Genomic DNA, 16,962 nt, shown 5'->3' with positions numbered 1-16,962 from the left:
AGATCTATGGCTACATGAAATTTGTGGCTACAACTGATAGAGCGAATTACAAAATACAATAGATTACTGACTATATAGAACTGAATGGTTTTGTACAAACAAATCTAAGGCCATGAAAATTAGAAAGGAAATTTTTTTGCAGATAAGCTTCTCTAGTAAAATAAAGGAAAATAAAGTTTTTCAAATTTATAAGACAACCATTTTCCAGTAAGTAAATGAACAGAGGATATGAATAAGCAGGGTTTAAACAAAGAAATCCAAGCTATCAATAACCATGTTAAAAAGGCTCCAAATCACTCATAATTAAAGTGGTAGTTTTTTTTAATTTAAAATTTCTATTTTTTCCCCATTGACATGTAAAAAACAATTTTAACCGTTTCTTTTAATTTTTCCAGATTTTCTTTCTACTTCTCTTTCCCCCCTCCTTGAGAAGGTAAGCTATTTGATACAGATTATATATATGTAGTCATGAAAAACATTTTCATATTAGCCATATTGTAGAAGAAAACAGACAAAAAAAAATCACCCACCCAATCAAAGATCCATTCCTGGGTAAGTGGTTTGGCCATGGGATAGAGGAGCAGATAGTATGAAGTTATCTGGGTCTGAGACTGAAGAGATGAGTAGGGTTAGGATCCACTCAGTTTCACTATGGAGATCATATGGCATTCAGGCTGGATTGGGCCATGGGTGGCCAGAGCCTTCCCATGGCAGTAGAAAGCGAGGAGGCAGCCCAGCCTGTTATTGTTGTTCGTCCTTCATTTTCAGAAGACCAATGATCTATTTGGCTTGTATGTGAACTGAATCTAAGTGAGGCAGAGAGAATCAATTCTCTCTTCCCAAGTTGTGGAAGTCCGGTGGCGAGACAGAGGTGAGGACTGCTGGCCATGGCCTGGGATGCAGTTATGACCTTGGGGTCTTTGGGGTCTGACCAAGCTCCAAGTCTCTACAGGGTCTGCTTCCATCTCCCTCAGGGCTGTTGGAATAAATCGTTCTCCTTCTCCCATTTGGCTGGGGAGTTCTTCATCAGCTTCGGGTAAGAACCCCCTCAACCTACCTCACCAATAGTGTCCCATCCGTTGTCCTCTCGGTTACTCTCAACCTTGGGTTAGCCTGTCTGTGCAGGTGATTTATCAGGGTGCGGCTGTTGTGTGTAATACAGGTGAAGGGGGTAACAGGTGGGCAGCAAAGGGGGATGAGCAGAGGTGGGCCTGAAGCATTCATGCCCCAGAAAGCCCAGGCGACCATGAGGAGCGCCCCTGAGATCCGTGATCCTGAGGCACAACCTGTTTGGCCTGGGACGGTTGGCCCCTGCCCATTGGAAGGGACCTCCGCGGGCTGTTTGGGGCTTTCACCGGGTCTTGGTACATTTTGGTAAAGCAGTGACCTAGTTTGAAGACCTAAACCCCACCACTTAAGGCTTGCGTGAAGGAGGTCGGGAAGAATTCCCATCAGAAATGAGCCAAACAGGGTTGCTCGGAATCAAATATGAGAGGAAATAGATGGATGATCTGGTGCGGGGTCCGGGCGGGGGGTGGGAGGGTCCCGCGAGGCGGGTCCCTGGAGCCCCTCCTGAGGAAAGTGGGGACAAACCGTCTGGAGCCTGCTTGGGGGGCGGTCCTCGGCCAGACCGCCTTGGGGCTAGGGGCCGATGGAGGGAGACGGGGAGGAATGGTGCAAGCGAGCAGAGCGGGACAAACACTGAGCCTGAGCGCGCCTAGTTCACAGAAAACCACACGGACTCCCCCCAGCGGCAGTGAGATGTGTGTGTGTGTGTGGGGGAATATACGCAAACCTGAGGGCCGTGTGACCCCAGAATGAAGAACTCAGATTGTGAGCTCTCCCCTCGGGACACATGAGGTCCCTTTAAGCAGCCCCTGGAAACACGCCAGGAATGGATTTCTTATTTGAGGGTAGGCTTTGGGGAGCTCTGGTTCTGGGTGTGAATGGGGAAATGCTCCTTCAGGTTGTGGCCAAAGAGACCCAGGCTTCCCTCCCCCCAACCCAGAGGGGGATGAGCCCAAACTAAGCTATGGTAGCTCCATTCTGGGCAGCGCCGTGTGGGGGACCACGTGGCCCTCTGCTTTGCTGGAACAATCGTGAGCCGCTTCTCCAGCCTCACGACATGTTGAGGCTACACCTGTGGAGGGCGCATCAATCCTAATGGGAGGAAGCCGCTCCTGCCATTGCCTAAGTCCCTTCCCCGAGTAAATGGCTCACTTCTAGTGGTGGGGACCCGCTAAGAGCTGACCTGGAACCCTGGGAACCCTTCTCAGAAACACATCACCAGGTAACCCAGGAACCCCAAGCTTTTCTGGTCTCACCCAAGGGGGCACAATTTCCCCCAAATTGTTACTAATCACACACAGTGACACACAGACACACAGATACACTTACACACACACAGAGACACAGACACAAAGATACACAGATACACTTAGAAATACACACAGAGATACTTACACATACACACAGAGACACTTATACACAGATACACAGATATACATAGAGATAACAGATACACTTACACAGACACACACAGATACACTTACACACAGAGAGATCTAGATATATACACAGAGAGATACACAGATACACTTACACACAGACATACACAGATACACTTACACGCAGATACACAGATATACATACAGAGAGACACACAGATACACTTACACACAGATACACAGATAAGCTTACACACACAGACACAGAGATACACACAAATACACTTACACATACAGACACACAGAAATATACAGATAAGCTTACACACAGAGACACACAGAGAGATACACTTACACACACAGAGACAGATACACACAGAGATACACATATACAGATACTTACACACAGAGACACTTACAGAGATACACTTACACACCGAGAGAGATACACAGATAAGCTTACATACAGAGAGAGACACTTACACACAGAGATACACAGATACACTTACACTAATGTGTAACTTGTAATGTGTCACTTGGAAGATACACTTATGTGAGAAGGGGAGAACCATGGTAACCCCGGTGGCACTAGGTGACCTCTAAGCCATCAGCTAGGTCAGTTTTCAGTTCCAGTTGTCCCCAAGTATATTCAACAAAGATGACATGCCAGACTCTGTGCTCTTAGGGATTCAAGAGAACATGAGAGCAATCCCAGTCTTCAAGGAAGTCAGTCAACCTGTAAAAAAATGGATGTACACACACACACACACACACACACACACACACACACACACAACACGCCCATGCCCAAGTGTGCACAAGGTACGTACTGCCGATGTCATTAAAATGGAATCTGGAGGGACAGGGATTCAAGACCCCCCTGCTGAGGGAAGCATTTGGGGGAGCCTTAAAACAAGTTGGAGAGACCAACTGGCAGGGGGCACAGATGGTGAAGGGCGTGGCGTTGGGAAATGGAGTGTTGTGTTCAGGGAAGTACAGCAGTCAGGCTGGGGTGGTTCAACCTGCACCGTAGAGAGGGAGGAGGGAGAGAGGGGAACAGAGAGGGAGGGCTGAGAGGGATGAGGGAGGGCTGAGAGGGACCAGGGAGGAGGGAGGGTTACTTTAATCAATAAGAGCCATAGCTCATTTTTACATGGCTCTTACCATGGGCCACCTTATGGTGACCATCTCATTGATCCTCTTAACCACCCTGGTCATCCCAAGTCAGTCTGGAGCTCTGTCCATCCAGCAGGCCTTAACTGCCGGCCAAGCCCAAGCCCTGTTTTATTCCCAGTCCTGGAGGGAATGGGGGCCTTGATGAGTAGGGGAGGTGGCCTGGCTGGTCTATCTCTGGCAGCTGAGGGCAGCATGGAAGGGCTGGAGGGGGAGACCAGGAGCAGGGAGGCAGGAGGCCTGGGGGGAGGCTGGGGTCTGAGGGGGAAACAGGGAAAGGAGCAGTGCATTCTGGGGTACAAAGGCAGCACGATTAGAAAGGATCAGGAAAGACAGTGGGGCCAAGCTGGGAACTGGGGGAGTGGGGAAGTGGGGGAAGGAGTTGGGGGAGAGGGGGAAGAGAGATTAGGAACTCGGATTTGAGATTGGGGATTAGGAACCTGGGCTGTGATTGGGGGATTGGGCACCTGGCCTGGGATTGGAGATCTGAGCCTGTGATTGGGAGACTGGGGGGCCAGGTCTGGGATTGGGGGATTAGGAACATGGGTTTATGATTGGGATTAGGAAACTGGGCCCGGGATTGGAGGATTGTGACAGAACAACAAAGGGCAGAGCCTATGATCAGAGGATTAGGGAGCTACATCTGTGATTGAGGGGTTAGGGACGGGGCGGCTTGTGATTGGGGGCCTCGGTCCTAAACCAAGCAGGGAGGGGAGTCTGGCCTGTGATTGGGAGATCGGGGAGGTGGGGCTGTCACTTGGAAGATTGAGGCGGGGTAGGGAAGGTAGCTGGGCTTGTGATTGGTCTCTCTGCGGGGATGGCGGGGAGGCCGGAGTGTGATTGGGCAATGTCGAGGAGCGCCCGTGATGGCTGATTGGCCGAGATCACGCCCCGTCCCCTTTCCTGTCCGCCTCCTCTGGTTCCAAAATCTGTGGGGGTGAGTCTCTGTCAGCGTCTGGCGCACTCGGGAACATCGGCCCGCGCGCGCGGTTGGAGGGGGAATGAGGGCCCCGGACAGAGGGCTGAGCGCCGAGATCGGGCGGCCATTTGCGGGGGTGAGTTGGCGCATGCGCAGATGCGGGAAGGTCTGCCTTTGCGGAGGGAGGGGGCGCGGTGTTGGGAGTTGGTCCGTGCGCGTGCATCTCCGTGTGTGTGGATGTGCAGATGCACGCACAGCCGCAGGCCCGCGGGAGCCGCAGCATCCCGCTGGGGCTGGACGTATGGGGGAGACTGCGCCTGCGCAGAGGCCTGAATTGCGAACACATCAGGGAAGGGGGGGGTTGGGGGAAAAGGGTTCCAGATGAGACCGAGCATGCGCAGAGGCTGACCCCCAAGGGCTTGGCAGGCATCTTCTTGGGGCGCCCTCTGTCGGGTGCCTGGGATGGAGGTGAGACTGAGCATGCGCGGCCTCTGGTCCGTTTCCTCCCTCCCCCATTGTCCTGGGATCCCGGGGGCTCGAGATGGGTGGGAATGGTCTGTTGAGGGTGGGGGACATTTCTCAGTGAGGCCTGGAGGAGGCCCAGGTGGGGGAGGGCACGGAGGTTGGGGAAACTGCCTACTGTGCGCTAGGTGTTGGGGATGCAAGAGGAGCTGCCCTTAAAGAGCTTACAGTCTAAAGGGAGCGCTCCGTGGGGGAGGGGCGAGGCACAGAAGTGACGTCATCCCGCGAGGTGGGGGGGCTCCAGGCTCGGGGGTGACTGCTTCAGACTGTCCCGATACAGGCATGAGGGTAGGGGGTTTGTAATTGCCCGTGTGGCCTCCCCTCTGGAGCCCCTCCCAGAAATGGTACTTTGGAGCTGGGGGCACGGGCTCCTTTCTTCTCCCCTCTGTGCCGCCCCTCCCCCCTCTAGATTTTGGGGTGACACCCCCCAGGGCCAGCCCCCGACCTCTCCTTGTTAACTTGGGGGATCTTGGCCCCCCTCTGGGTGTTGGCCGGGCTTGGTCCCGAGCCCTCTGCTCTTGGGGATCAGCTCCTTCCCTCCCTCCCCCTCTCCGGGCCTGTCCCCCAGAGGAGCTGCCGGGGCTTTGGGACCCCGGTTCTGTTCCCTTATTCCCGGGACTCCGCGCTGCCATCGGCCCTGACTCTGCCCGTCGCCCTTCCCAGCGCCATCCTTGGTCATTGGCGGGGGGGGGGGGGGGGGGGGGGGGGGAGGGGGGAAGCAGAGCACCACAGACTCTCCCAGGGGGTGGCCCTGACGGCAAGCTGGGCTCTGGGCCCTAGTGGGCCGCCTTCCGTGTCAGTCTCTAAGCCCAGCCCCCCACGTGCCCGCAGGGGTGGCCATTGCTACACAAAAGGTCTGCAGAGGTGGGTGCTTGGGGAAACGGAGGCAGCAGAGGGGGGCTGGCCCTGAAGCCTGCGGGGCTTTGTGCCCACCTAGTACGGAGAAGAGGCCTTGTCCGGAGGGGCGGGAGGGCCCGAGAGGACACCCGGGGGAGGCTCCGAGAGGTCGAGAAGGGGTGAGCCAGGCCATCGGGGGCCCCTGGGGAAGGGGTAACAGCCGCGCCGGACTCTGGAGAGGCGAGAAAGGGGAAGTGGAGGCAGCCGCTGTCTTTGGTTTCCGCAGCCTTCAGGGGCCGCCGAGGGCCCCGGACAGCTGCGGGCTGGGGTCTTCTGCCCGCCTCGAGGGCTCCGAGCATAAGCTTGCTGGCTTACTCCCGTGGCCTCCCGAGGTGCCCCAGGGCTTGGTGCCTTTGCTGTTTCCGAAGCTCCGAAGAGAGCCGGCTCCCTGCGGGGTCGCTTCCGCTGGGCCGGAGACGCCCACTCTGAGGACCCCGGCGGGGCTCTGGTTCCCCTGGCGGTGGGGGTGGGGTGGGGTCTGTCTCCTGTCCCGCCAGCAGGGGGCGTTCCCCGCTGATGCCTTTCCCACGGCTCCCGGGGTCTCCCACAAGCATTTCCCCCTGGTCGGGAGCCGTGGCCAGAGTCCTCCGTGGCCCGTTAGCTCCCGGTGCTCATCTGCCTTTCCTCCTCCTTTCCTCCGGCCCTTCTGCTGGGAGAGGGTCGGGGAGTTTCTCCTGCTTGGGGGGCGGCAGGTCCTGCCCCAGGAGGAACCCAAGGTACTTCTCTGTAGTGGGCACGCCTGGCTCCCCCGGGACGGTGTCATTGCCCAGCTTCCCAGGCCACGGGAGGTCCCCCTTTCCCCACTTGCTGACCATCCTGGGCCTCTTCAGTGGCCTGTGACCTCCGCCTTGTGTTTGGCCCCAAAGCTCTTTCCAGCACAGCCCTCGGTGCCTGTCCCTCGGTACCTAGCCCTTGGTGCCCGTCCCTCGGTGCCTGTCCCTCAGTGCCCAGCCCTTGGTACCCAGCCCTCGGTGCCTAGCCCTCGGTGCCTGTCCCTCAGTGCCCAGCCCTTGGTGCCCAGCCCTCGGTGCCTAGCCCTCGGTGCCTGTCCCTCAGTGCCCAGCCCTCGGTGCCCATCCCTCGGTACCCAGCCCTCAGTGCCCGTCCCTCAGTGCCCATCCCTCGGTGCCTATCCCTCGGTGCCCGGCCCTCGGTGCCCGTCTCTCAGTGCCCAGCCCTCAGTGCCCGTCTGACTACTTCTGTTGAGCTCTCTCACACATGGTGGACATGCAGCCGGGCTCTCCCCCCCAGACCCCGTGTCTTCCTCTCCCTTTGCTTCCTCGGCCTTCTCGGGTCCCCACCTCCATTTCCTTGCCCCCCCTTCTCCCACTGCTTCAGTAGTGAAGCATGAGCATGAGGTTGCCCCCAAGTCCCCTCCCTGGGTTCCCCACCCGGCGTTGCAGGAGGCCCCTTGCTCAGTCAGGGCTGTGCTCCATGTTGCAGCTCCCGGTGACCTTCAGGGACGTGGCCGTGGACTTCTCATGGGAGGAGTGGAGACGCCTGAGCCCGGCCCAGAGGGCCCTGTACAGGGACGTGATGCTGGAGACCTACGAGAACCTGGTGTCCGTGGGTAAGCGCGGCCCGCGGGGCTCGCTCAGGGCCCAGGGATGGGGGCCTTTGCTTTGTGGTTGGAAACCCCCCAACTCCCCGGGCTGGCCCTGGGGCTCGGCTTCCTGTGTCCGGGCAGAGTCATCCGGAATGCCCGGGTGGCCGTCCTGGCGGCCCTTTGTCCTGGGCCCTTCCCCGCAGCCCGAGGAGGAGGCCGGCTGGGACTGCCGGGGCTTGGGGTCCCAGCCCTTTCTCTGCTCTCTCCCCGTGCCCAGGGCTTCCCGTGGCCAAGCCTGAGGTGATCTGCCTGTTGGAGAGAGGGGCAGCACCGTGGACGCCCGCGGCTGGAGTCCCCCGAGGCCCCTGCCCAGGTGAGTGAGCCGCAGTGCCCGGCCTTGTGCCTCCTCTGGCCTCATTCGCTGCCCTGCTGGGTGACCCGGGCAGCTCTCTCAAGCTGGCTTGCCCCAGTTTACTCTTCTGTAAATGAAAACCCACATCCGGGGCCAAGAAGAGTCAGGGCTGAGAAATGAAGGTGACCAGAGCCGTGTCTTTCTCGGACTTTTTCCCTTGGTGCTTTCAGAACCTCGTTGCTGGGCATGTCCCCCCCACTGGGAGGGGGCAGCCTTCTTCTGACCCCCGAGGGGGTCCTCGTCCAGGAGGAGGGTCCCATCGTTCTCCCCTAGTTCCGGAGAATCAGTTGGAGAGCAGCATTTCCCTTTGATCACCTCGCTGTGGAGGAGAGAACCCAGACAGGAGAGAACCCCACTTTGGGCAGACGCAGCGCCCCCGTCCCTGCGCTCTTTGCCTCCTGCCCCATTTCCCAGGATCTCTCTCTCTCCAGGTGGTCTGCACCGGACTCCCGAGGCAGAACAGGGGCCTTCTCCCCGCTTGGACCTTCCTCCAGGTTCCCCCCCATAAGCTTTTCCTGTTCATGTTTCCTCATGAAGACCTTTCCAAGTTCCCCTGCTGCTCTCCCGCCTCCACTTCTCCCTCCTGTCCTCTCTGCATAAGCCGTGCCCCTCCGTTTTTGGGGTTCACTGCCCCCAGGTCTCTCCCCCTACAGCCCTCTGCTTCCCTGGCTTGATCCCTGAGTGCGTCCCCACATAAACGGCCCTTGTCCCCCGGGATCTCCTGGGTGTCTGAGCTGCTGCTCGGCCTTCCTCCTCATGTCCTTTGGGCTTCTGCAGCCTTGGCCACTCTTGGCCATTCTCTTCCTTGATAGACATTTCTCTCCAGGTCTGCAAGCCTCTCTTCCCCTCCCCTTTCTCCTGGCCACCCCACAAGCTCCCACAGACCCAGTGGCCATCTCTGCCACTCAGCCCTCCCCCAGGGGATTCTCAGATGGCCCTGCCCTCCCCCAGGACCTTTGAAGGCCTCCAGGGTCCTTGCATTGGAAATCCCAGAGTCGTCTCAAGCTCTCTGACTACAGCGGGAGTCGTTCTCCTTCCCTCTCTCAGCCTAGCAGTCGCTTTGGCCCGGACCCTCCATGGGTCCAGGGCCCGTGGGTGTCCCCTCAGACAGCGACTTCATCACCCCAGCGGCTGGGCTGTGTGACATTCTGGTTGGTTTTCTGGAGGTCTCGGGACCAGCCTTCGTTTCAGCAGAGTAATCACCGCAAGAATAACCAGGGATAAAGTCCAGATTCTTTATTGTCCCCTTCACAGTCTGTCTCCTTGCCTGGGGCCCGGCTAGCTTTCTGGAGGCTTTCAGCCGGGCCTTGGTCTCAGTGGTAAAAGGAAGGAGAACCACCAGGAGCCTGCTCAAAGATGGAATGCCCCCCAGTCCTTGTTGCCTCTTATATACTCTATTACAAGTACATCATCATAGATGTCGACTTGTGGAACTATACTAAGGACTAAGTACATGTACCAACTAGAGAACTCGCATACTAAACTAGATAACCATTTTCTTATTAATTCCACTGAGTTAACTCCTTGTTTAAATAATCATGCTGCCCTTTACAGGGCCGGCGGAAGGGGGTTGCCTGCCCTCTTGGTCTCTCCCCGGCCAGGCTATCTTCCCTTCAGCCACCAGAACGATACCATAGCTCTGAGCCCACTGTTCGGCACACTCCGGTGCTTTCCTATTTGAAAATCAGAGCCCTCCGAGACTGTCCTCTCTTCCCTCTTTGGTCCTCTCTGACTTCCCCCACACTCCAGCTCGAGGCCATATATCCCTAATAGTCTCTGTTTGCTCCGCAGTCCAGAGTGGGCTCCCCCTCAGTGTCTGGCTTTGCTGGCGGGAATCCCTGCTCCCACAGCCTTCACCAGCCCCCCAATTCCAGTACTTCCCTCTGTTCATTATTCCCAGTGTCTCTGTATACAGCTTATTTGCTCCTATTTATTTGTGTGGGCCCCTTATTAGAGCTCAAACTCCTTGAGGGAAAGGGCTGTCCTTTGCCCCTTCATCCAGTGCCCCTGGAACCTAGCACAGCACTTTGCGCCGAAGATGGAACTTAGTAAATGGCTATTTTTGTTTCTGTGTTTCTCTTCACTCCTGTGTTTCTAGACAGCTCAAGTCCTTTTGTCAGGAAGGCCGGGGTGCCTCTCCCTAGATACGAGTCCCTTTCCCCCTCTATAGGTAGAGTCAGTTTTGCCAGGTATTATTTCTTGGCCATAAGCCATATTCTTTATCTTTTGGATTTTCTTTCCAGGTTCTCCTCTCCTTTAAGGTGATGGCTGCTAAATCATGCATAATCCGGCCATGTGGCTCCTTGTGATTTGAATTCTTCCTAATTGCTTGTGGTAATTTTTTTTTTTAAACTGGAAACTGAATTTCAGGCACAGTGATCTTGTTTTTGTTTTGGAGTTCGTTCAGGAGGTAACTAGTAGGTTCTTTCTATTCCACTTGTCTTTGAGATTTGGGCAGTTTTCTTTTAAGATTTCTTACTATTGTCTAGCTTCTTCTTTTGGACATTGCATTTAGGTAGTCCAATGATAGGGGATGCTAGGTGGTACAGTGACTGTAATTCTTAACTGCTTACTAGTTGTGTGACTCCGGACAAGTCACTTCATCCTGTTTGCCTCAGTTTCCTGATCTGTAAAATCAGCTAGAGAAGGACATTGCAAACTGTTCCTAGTATCTCTTAGGAAACCCTCAAACGTGGTCATGAGAAATTGGACATAACTGAATAATGCCTTTTTAAAAGTCCAAAGATTCTTTTTTTTTTTAATAACTTTTTATTGACAGAATCCATACCAGGGTAATTTTTTTTACAACATTATTCCCTTGCACTCACTTCTGTTCCAATTTTTCCCCTCCCTCCACCCCTTCCCCCAGATGGCAAGCAGTCCTTTACATGTTGAATAGGTTATAGTATATCCTAGATACAACATATGTGTGCAGAACTGAATAGTTCTCTTGTTACACAGGGAAAATTGGATTCAGAAGGTAAAAATAACCCAGGAAGAAAAACAAAAATGCAAGCAGTTTATATTCATCTCCCAGTGTTCTTTCTTTGGGTGTAGCTGCTTCTGTCCATCCTTGATCAATTGAAACTGAATTAGCTCTCTTTATCGAAGAGATCCACTTCCATCAGAAGACATCCTCAAACAGTATCATTGTTGAGGTATATAATGATCTCCTGGTTCTGCTCATTTCATTTAGCATCAGTTCACGTAAGTCTCTCCAAACCTCTCTGTATTCATCCTGCTGGTCATTTCTTACAGAATAATAATATTCTATAACATCCATATACTACAATTTACTCAACCATTCTCCAATTGATGGGCATCCATTCATTTTCCAGTTTCTGGCCACTACAAACAGGACTGCCACAAACATTTTGGCACATACAGGTCCCTTTCCTTTCTTCAGTATCTCTTTGGGGTATAAGCCCAGTAGAAACACTGCTGGATCAAAGGCACTGTTTGATAACTTTTTGAGCCTAGTTCCAAATTGCTCTCCAGAATGGCTGGATGTATTCACAGTTCCACCAACAATGTATCAGTGTCCCTGTTTTCCCACATCCTCTTCAACATTCCACATTATCTTTCCCTGTCACTCTAGCCAATCTGACAGGTGTGTAGTGGTATCTCAGAGTTGTCTTAATTTGCATTCCTCTGATTAATAATGATTTGGAGCATATTTTCATATGTCTGTAAATAGTTTCAATTTCTTTGTCTGAGAATTGTCTGTTCATATCCTTTGATCATTTATCAATTGGAGAATGGTTTGATTTTCTTACAAATTAGAGTCAATTCTCTATATATTTAAGTCCAAAGATTCTTAATTTTTTTTCTCCTCAATTTTGTTTTTGGGTATTTTTTTTTTTTTTGCTCTAACATACCTCACAATTTCTTAATTTTTTCCCTGATCTTTTGACTTTGTTTTTAAATTTTCTTTTTATTTCATGGAGCACTGGTTTCTCTTTGGCCATTCTGATGATCAGGGAGTGTGTTGCTTGGACAAGATTTTGTATCTCTCATGCCAGGTTGTTAATTTCCTTTTCAGCTCTTTTTCCGTGGCTTTTACTCCTATTCCAGTTTTTTCCATAGGTATTTTCATTCCATTTTTTTGGTGCCAATTTTCGATAGAGGTCATTCTCCAGGACAAAAATTGCACTTCCCTTGTTGATTACAGTAGCACCAATAAAGTGCAATGCCGTTTGTTTCTCTCTCAAGGATTCAGAATGCCCAGGTTTACACAGTAGCTAAATTGTTGCTTTTAAAACTGCTGCTGCGTTGGCTACAAATCTGAGTCCTTCGTGTTGGCTCTTCTTGGTGTTTAGTCCACCTCTTTGCAGAAGAAGAGCTTCTCCAGCCCTGGAAGCCACCCAGTGTGCCCCTGGCAGCCATCTGCACTCGGGCATTGTGTAGAAGGGGCATTTAGACCCGCTCCAGGTCTTCCTGCGGAAGCTCAGACACGTGCTTCCCGGCAGTCTGGTTCTCACCAGCCAGTTGATTATTTCACTGGGTCTTTTGTTTGTCTCCATCACCATTTTTGCTCTGAAGTTTTTCATCTTCCATGGTAGCCTTCATGTTGACTTTCACTCTATTTTTAAAAACATTTTTGGATTTTTTTTTTTAAACTCTTGTGTCATCTCTCCCAGGAAGTTTGGTTCTTTGTGCCCAAAATGTGTCTCTGAACTGGGTTCAATCTATGTAAGAAGTGACTGCTGCATGGCTCTTCCCCATTAGCTTGTCACTGAACTCTGTGGGTTCAAAACTGCAGAATTGTTGGCTCTCTGGAGTCTGAGATTCCTCCCTGGACTAGATGCTGGGGGAGAGAACCTGCCTTGATCTTCAGGTCTAAGCCACCCCAATGTTGTTGCTGCCTCGTACCTTCTGAATTTTTTAGCCCTTTCCTCCTGATAGGGCCATGCTCCTATGTAGGTCCTCTTCTCATTCTACTCTTGATTTGTTCTGGCCCTCCTCCTGGCTCAGTGTCTGTGTGTCTGCTTCTCTGGCTGCCTCTGCTGCCCTGGGTGACTTTTGGGGCTTCTCCCCCAGGATTTGGTCTGGCATCTTCTTACTTTGTGTGGAAGGAAGCAGACCACAGGGCTTCTTATCACTCTGCTATCTTGGATCTACTCTGTGAATATACCTCCCAATAACATCTGTCTCTGAATGCTTCATTGCTCTGGAATAGAATATCGTCTAGTTGTCAAAGCCCAGCGATTCCTATTTGCTCATTTGCCTTTAATCTCACTTTTTAAAAGTTTTCATTTTGCTGAATCTATAGTAAGTACCTTTGCCTTTCATGGGAGAGACTAATGAAGAACTTTCCACAAAGCAGTTTTTCTCCCAGGCTACTGATACATTTGTGTTGACATTAGAAGTTTACGCATTTTTAGTCTGAACTTAGAACATGAAATAAATGGGCGTTTCTATGTATGTAGCTCTACACTGAGGATCTCTTTTTACGTGTATCTTATTCTTCCTTTGAACTACATAGTTAGCCTGTATCCTTCAAGCCTGGCCTGCTTGTCTGACACGGTTTTATTTGTTTCAGATTACCGGAGTTGGGATGGTGGATGTGAAACTGAGGATTCGGTTCTGACTGAGGGCATTTGCCCGAGAACATTGGCCCAAGAAAAATTGCCAGTGGATAGGAACTGGTCTCCCAGGATGGGAGACTCTGAAGAATGGGAATTTAGGTTAGAGAGACAGGAGGAGGGCCACCAGGAGAGACAGTGCCAGCAAGTGACAATGACTCTTGATAGTACGTTTGATATGGTGAACGTACCTGAATGTGGTAGGTTTGTTAGACATTTCGACATGGAGCCGATCTTTTTTCCACAATGGAAAGGTGACATGGAAGAAAGATTCCATAAAACATTTGGAAAGAAAGCCTTTGGCAAGAGATTAAATCTTAATGGACATGAGAAAATTCATCCTGGAGAAAACTCTTTTGAGTGTGATGTATGTTGGAAAACCTTCTGGGATAGGGAAGCGCTTAATAAACATCAGAGAACCCACACTGGAGTAAAATTGTTTGAACTTAATAAATGTGAAAAAGGCTTCAGTGATGTGGGAATGCTTCTCGGGCAACAGAAACCTCCTCCTGGAGTGAAACCATTTGAATGTAGTGAATGTGGGAAATCACTGTCTTCAAGGAAAACCCTTACTTACCATCAGAGAATCCATACTGGAGTGAAGCCCTTTGAATGTGATATATGTGGGATAGGATTTATGCGAAAGGAATATTTGATCAGCCATCAGAGAATTCACACTGGAGTCAAGCCATTTCAGTGTAAAGAATGCGGTAAAGCCTTCTTTCAGAAGGGAAATCTCAATAGCCACCAGAGAATCCACACTGGAGTCAAACCCTTTGAATGCAGTGAATGTGGAAAAGCCTTCTTTCAGAAAGGAAACCTTAATAGGCATCAGAGAACTCACACTGGAGCGAAAATCTTGGAGTGTAATGAATGTGGGAAAGCCTTAACCACGAGGAGAACGCTTATCAGTCATCAGAGAATCCATCCGGGTCTGAAACCTTTTGATTGTAAAATATGTGGGAAAGCCTTCTTTCGGAGGGGCAACCTTTACCGCCATCAGACGACTCACACTGGAGTGAAACCCTTTAAATGTAACGAGTGTGGGAAAGCCTTCCGTCAGAAGGGCCAACTTCATAGTCATCAAGGAACTCACACCGGCGTGAAACCTTTTGAATGTAGCGAATGTGGGAAAGCCTTCTTCCGCAAGGCGCATCTTAATCGGCATCAGAGAATTCACACTGGAGTGAAGCCCTTTGAATGTAAAGAGTGTGGGAAAGCCTTCAGTGAGAAGACCTACCTTATTAACCATGAGAGGACTCACACGGGGACGAAATCTTTTGGAGTGTGAAGTTTGGAAGGAATGCTTCGGGAGTCATCAGAGAGTCCATGTTGGCGTGAAATCATTTGGAAGTAACGAACGTGGGAAAAAGCCTTTGTCACAATGCTCACCTTGTGGCCAACTACAGGATCCCCATCTTGAGTACAATTATGTTGACAAGCCTAGGAGATCCCTCGTTGGAATGGAAAGAAGGATAACTCGTCCAGGAGAGCTCTCAAACTGGAATGAAGCCCTTTGAGTGTGCCGTAGGGGGAAGCATTCTTTTACCCACCAGAGAATCCATATTGGAATGCAACTCTTTAAATATAATGAATTGGGGAGGAACTTTCGAATATCATCAGAAAACTCACATTGGAGTCAAAAGTTTTGAATGTAGTAAATGTGGGAAAACCTTCATTGACAGGGGAACATTTATTAAGCTTCAAAACTCTCATGCTAAAGTGAATTAATGTAGGAGTACATTTGGCTAGAGAGAAAACCTAATATGAGAAAATTCATGTTGGGAAAAACCTTTTTCAAGTAAATATGAATTATATAATTATTTAAATGTAACAAATGAATTGAAATATAATCTCCTATTATTTGTAGTTTCTTGAGTAAAAATGGTGTAACATTAACTTGCACAAGAAAAGTGGTTCTCTTTCTTTCTGTCACCTTTTGAAATCTGGGCATGTTTTTGTGTGATGATGTCTTTTTTATTTTCATAGAATGTGTATTCTTACTCTGGTTTCAGCAGGTTGGAGGAATAGAAAATCGCAGCCAAATCTGACCACAGAGTTATCCTTAAAACTTGACTGGATGAGACCCATGGCAGCTTCTTAGCCCTAGATGTGGGTAAAAAGGAGGCTGTGGGAGCATCGTCCACCTGGGAACTAGAAGCTGGGGGAGAGGGGGAAGCAAGGTAGACCTGAAGGTCATGGCAAAAGTGAAACATATGAACACTTTTGAACTCAGAGCCCACTTGGCCAGAAAGAGGAAAGAGAGGAATGATTTGGGGGAACAGTCTCCATCCTGACACAGAGAGATTGAATCAGTGAATCAAAAGGAAACTTACTTACAGTGTAGTCAGTGGACACAAAGTGAAAGGGAAATGCTTTGCAATCCAGGAGCTCTCGATGTCTTTGCCATTCCATAAAGGGAGTGACCACATGTCTAAGCACAACACTTAGGAGCCGGGGAGGTGGCAGTGCCTCCTGGTCTGAAGGGCACAGTGTCATTGCAGAAGCAAGGCCAGGCTAGTTTCCATTTCATCCAAAGGATTCTGGTTGGTGACTCCCTGACTGTCGGAGCTAAGTGGGCAGCAATGTCCATTGGGAAGAAAGATCCCAAGAGTCAGTGTGTAGCATTTGGCCCAGAGGCTCATAATAGTGATAGGGGCTGCCATTTTCTGGGGGCTCTCCCTGCTAAAACAGCAACTGATAGCTTTCTGCTTGTCTTAATCATAACTCCATCATCCAAGACTCGAGAAGTCAACAATGAGATTCTCTTTTGGAGATGGTTCCTACTCTAGGGAGAAACTGAATGTGCAGGGTTCTTCAAATGGTGTGTAAGCAACTGCTCCCTCTGAGACAGGACATATTACTATCCCCATTTTACTGAGCAGGAAACTGGCTGGGAAAGATTAATTGACATGCCCTGAATCATTCACCTAGTAACAGATTTCAGGTAAAAATTGTACTCTATGTTGTTTACTTAAAGGCCAGTACTCTACTGTTAAAAGAGAAAAAACAAATTGTTGGTATTAAAAATGAAAAAAGTAGGTATCACAAGAAATTGAGAATAAAGGATGTTATTAAAAAGTAAGTTTTGTCCAACTAAATACAGATTAAACCAATAAATTCACTTAATGTTTTTATAACGTCTGTAGTTGGCTTTTACTTATTATATCTACATGTGTTTTTAAGCGTTTAATATCTAGAAATCATCCATAAAAAGTTTTGATATTTTTGTTTTTTTATATCATTCTAGTTTTCCCTCATTTCCTTTTCTTTCCTCTTCTTAGAGAGTCATCCAGTATAGCAAGTAATTTTTTTTTAAATCAAAAGAAAAAAATGAACACAATCAATCGATATAGTGAAAAAGTCAAAATATATGCAATGTGAAACACCATGGATTTTCCAACTTAGCAGAGGAATGAGTGTCCTTTCATATTTCAAGTCCTGCTCGGTCTTTACATTTT

At 50.3% G+C, this 16,962-nt stretch overlaps 1 protein-coding gene across 3 annotated transcripts; it reads left to right on the top strand.

Annotated features, from left to right (window-relative positions):
- The first annotated feature begins 965 nt into the window (after window positions 1–965).
- On the top strand, window positions 966–16,641 carry LOC127556830 (zinc finger protein OZF-like). 3 transcript variants are annotated; one of them, XM_051990283.1, is made up of 4 exons: window positions 966–1,036; window positions 7,402–7,528; window positions 7,782–7,877; window positions 13,459–16,641. In XM_051990283.1, the coding sequence occupies exons 2-4, from the start codon at window positions 7,495–7,497 to the stop codon at window positions 14,790–14,792; spliced, it is 1,464 nt and encodes a 487-aa protein (XP_051846243.1). In that variant the 5' UTR covers window positions 966–1,036; window positions 7,402–7,494; the 3' UTR covers window positions 14,793–16,641. The 3 variants fall into 3 exon arrangements, with proteins under 3 accessions (XP_051846243.1, XP_051846241.1, XP_051846242.1); XM_051990281.1 differs by lacking the exon at window positions 966–1,036 and adding an exon at window positions 3,745–4,675; XM_051990282.1 differs by lacking the exon at window positions 966–1,036 and adding an exon at window positions 4,899–5,007.
- The last annotated feature ends 321 nt before the right edge of the window (window positions 16,642–16,962 follow it).

The sequence above is a fragment of the Antechinus flavipes genome, chromosome 3, assembly GCF_016432865.1.
Source record: "Antechinus flavipes isolate AdamAnt ecotype Samford, QLD, Australia chromosome 3, AdamAnt_v2, whole genome shotgun sequence".
NCBI lineage: Eukaryota > Metazoa > Chordata > Mammalia > Dasyuromorphia > Dasyuridae > Antechinus > Antechinus flavipes.
Note: the sequence above shows the minus strand (reverse complement) of the source record. Positions and strands in the feature narration are given on the sequence as shown.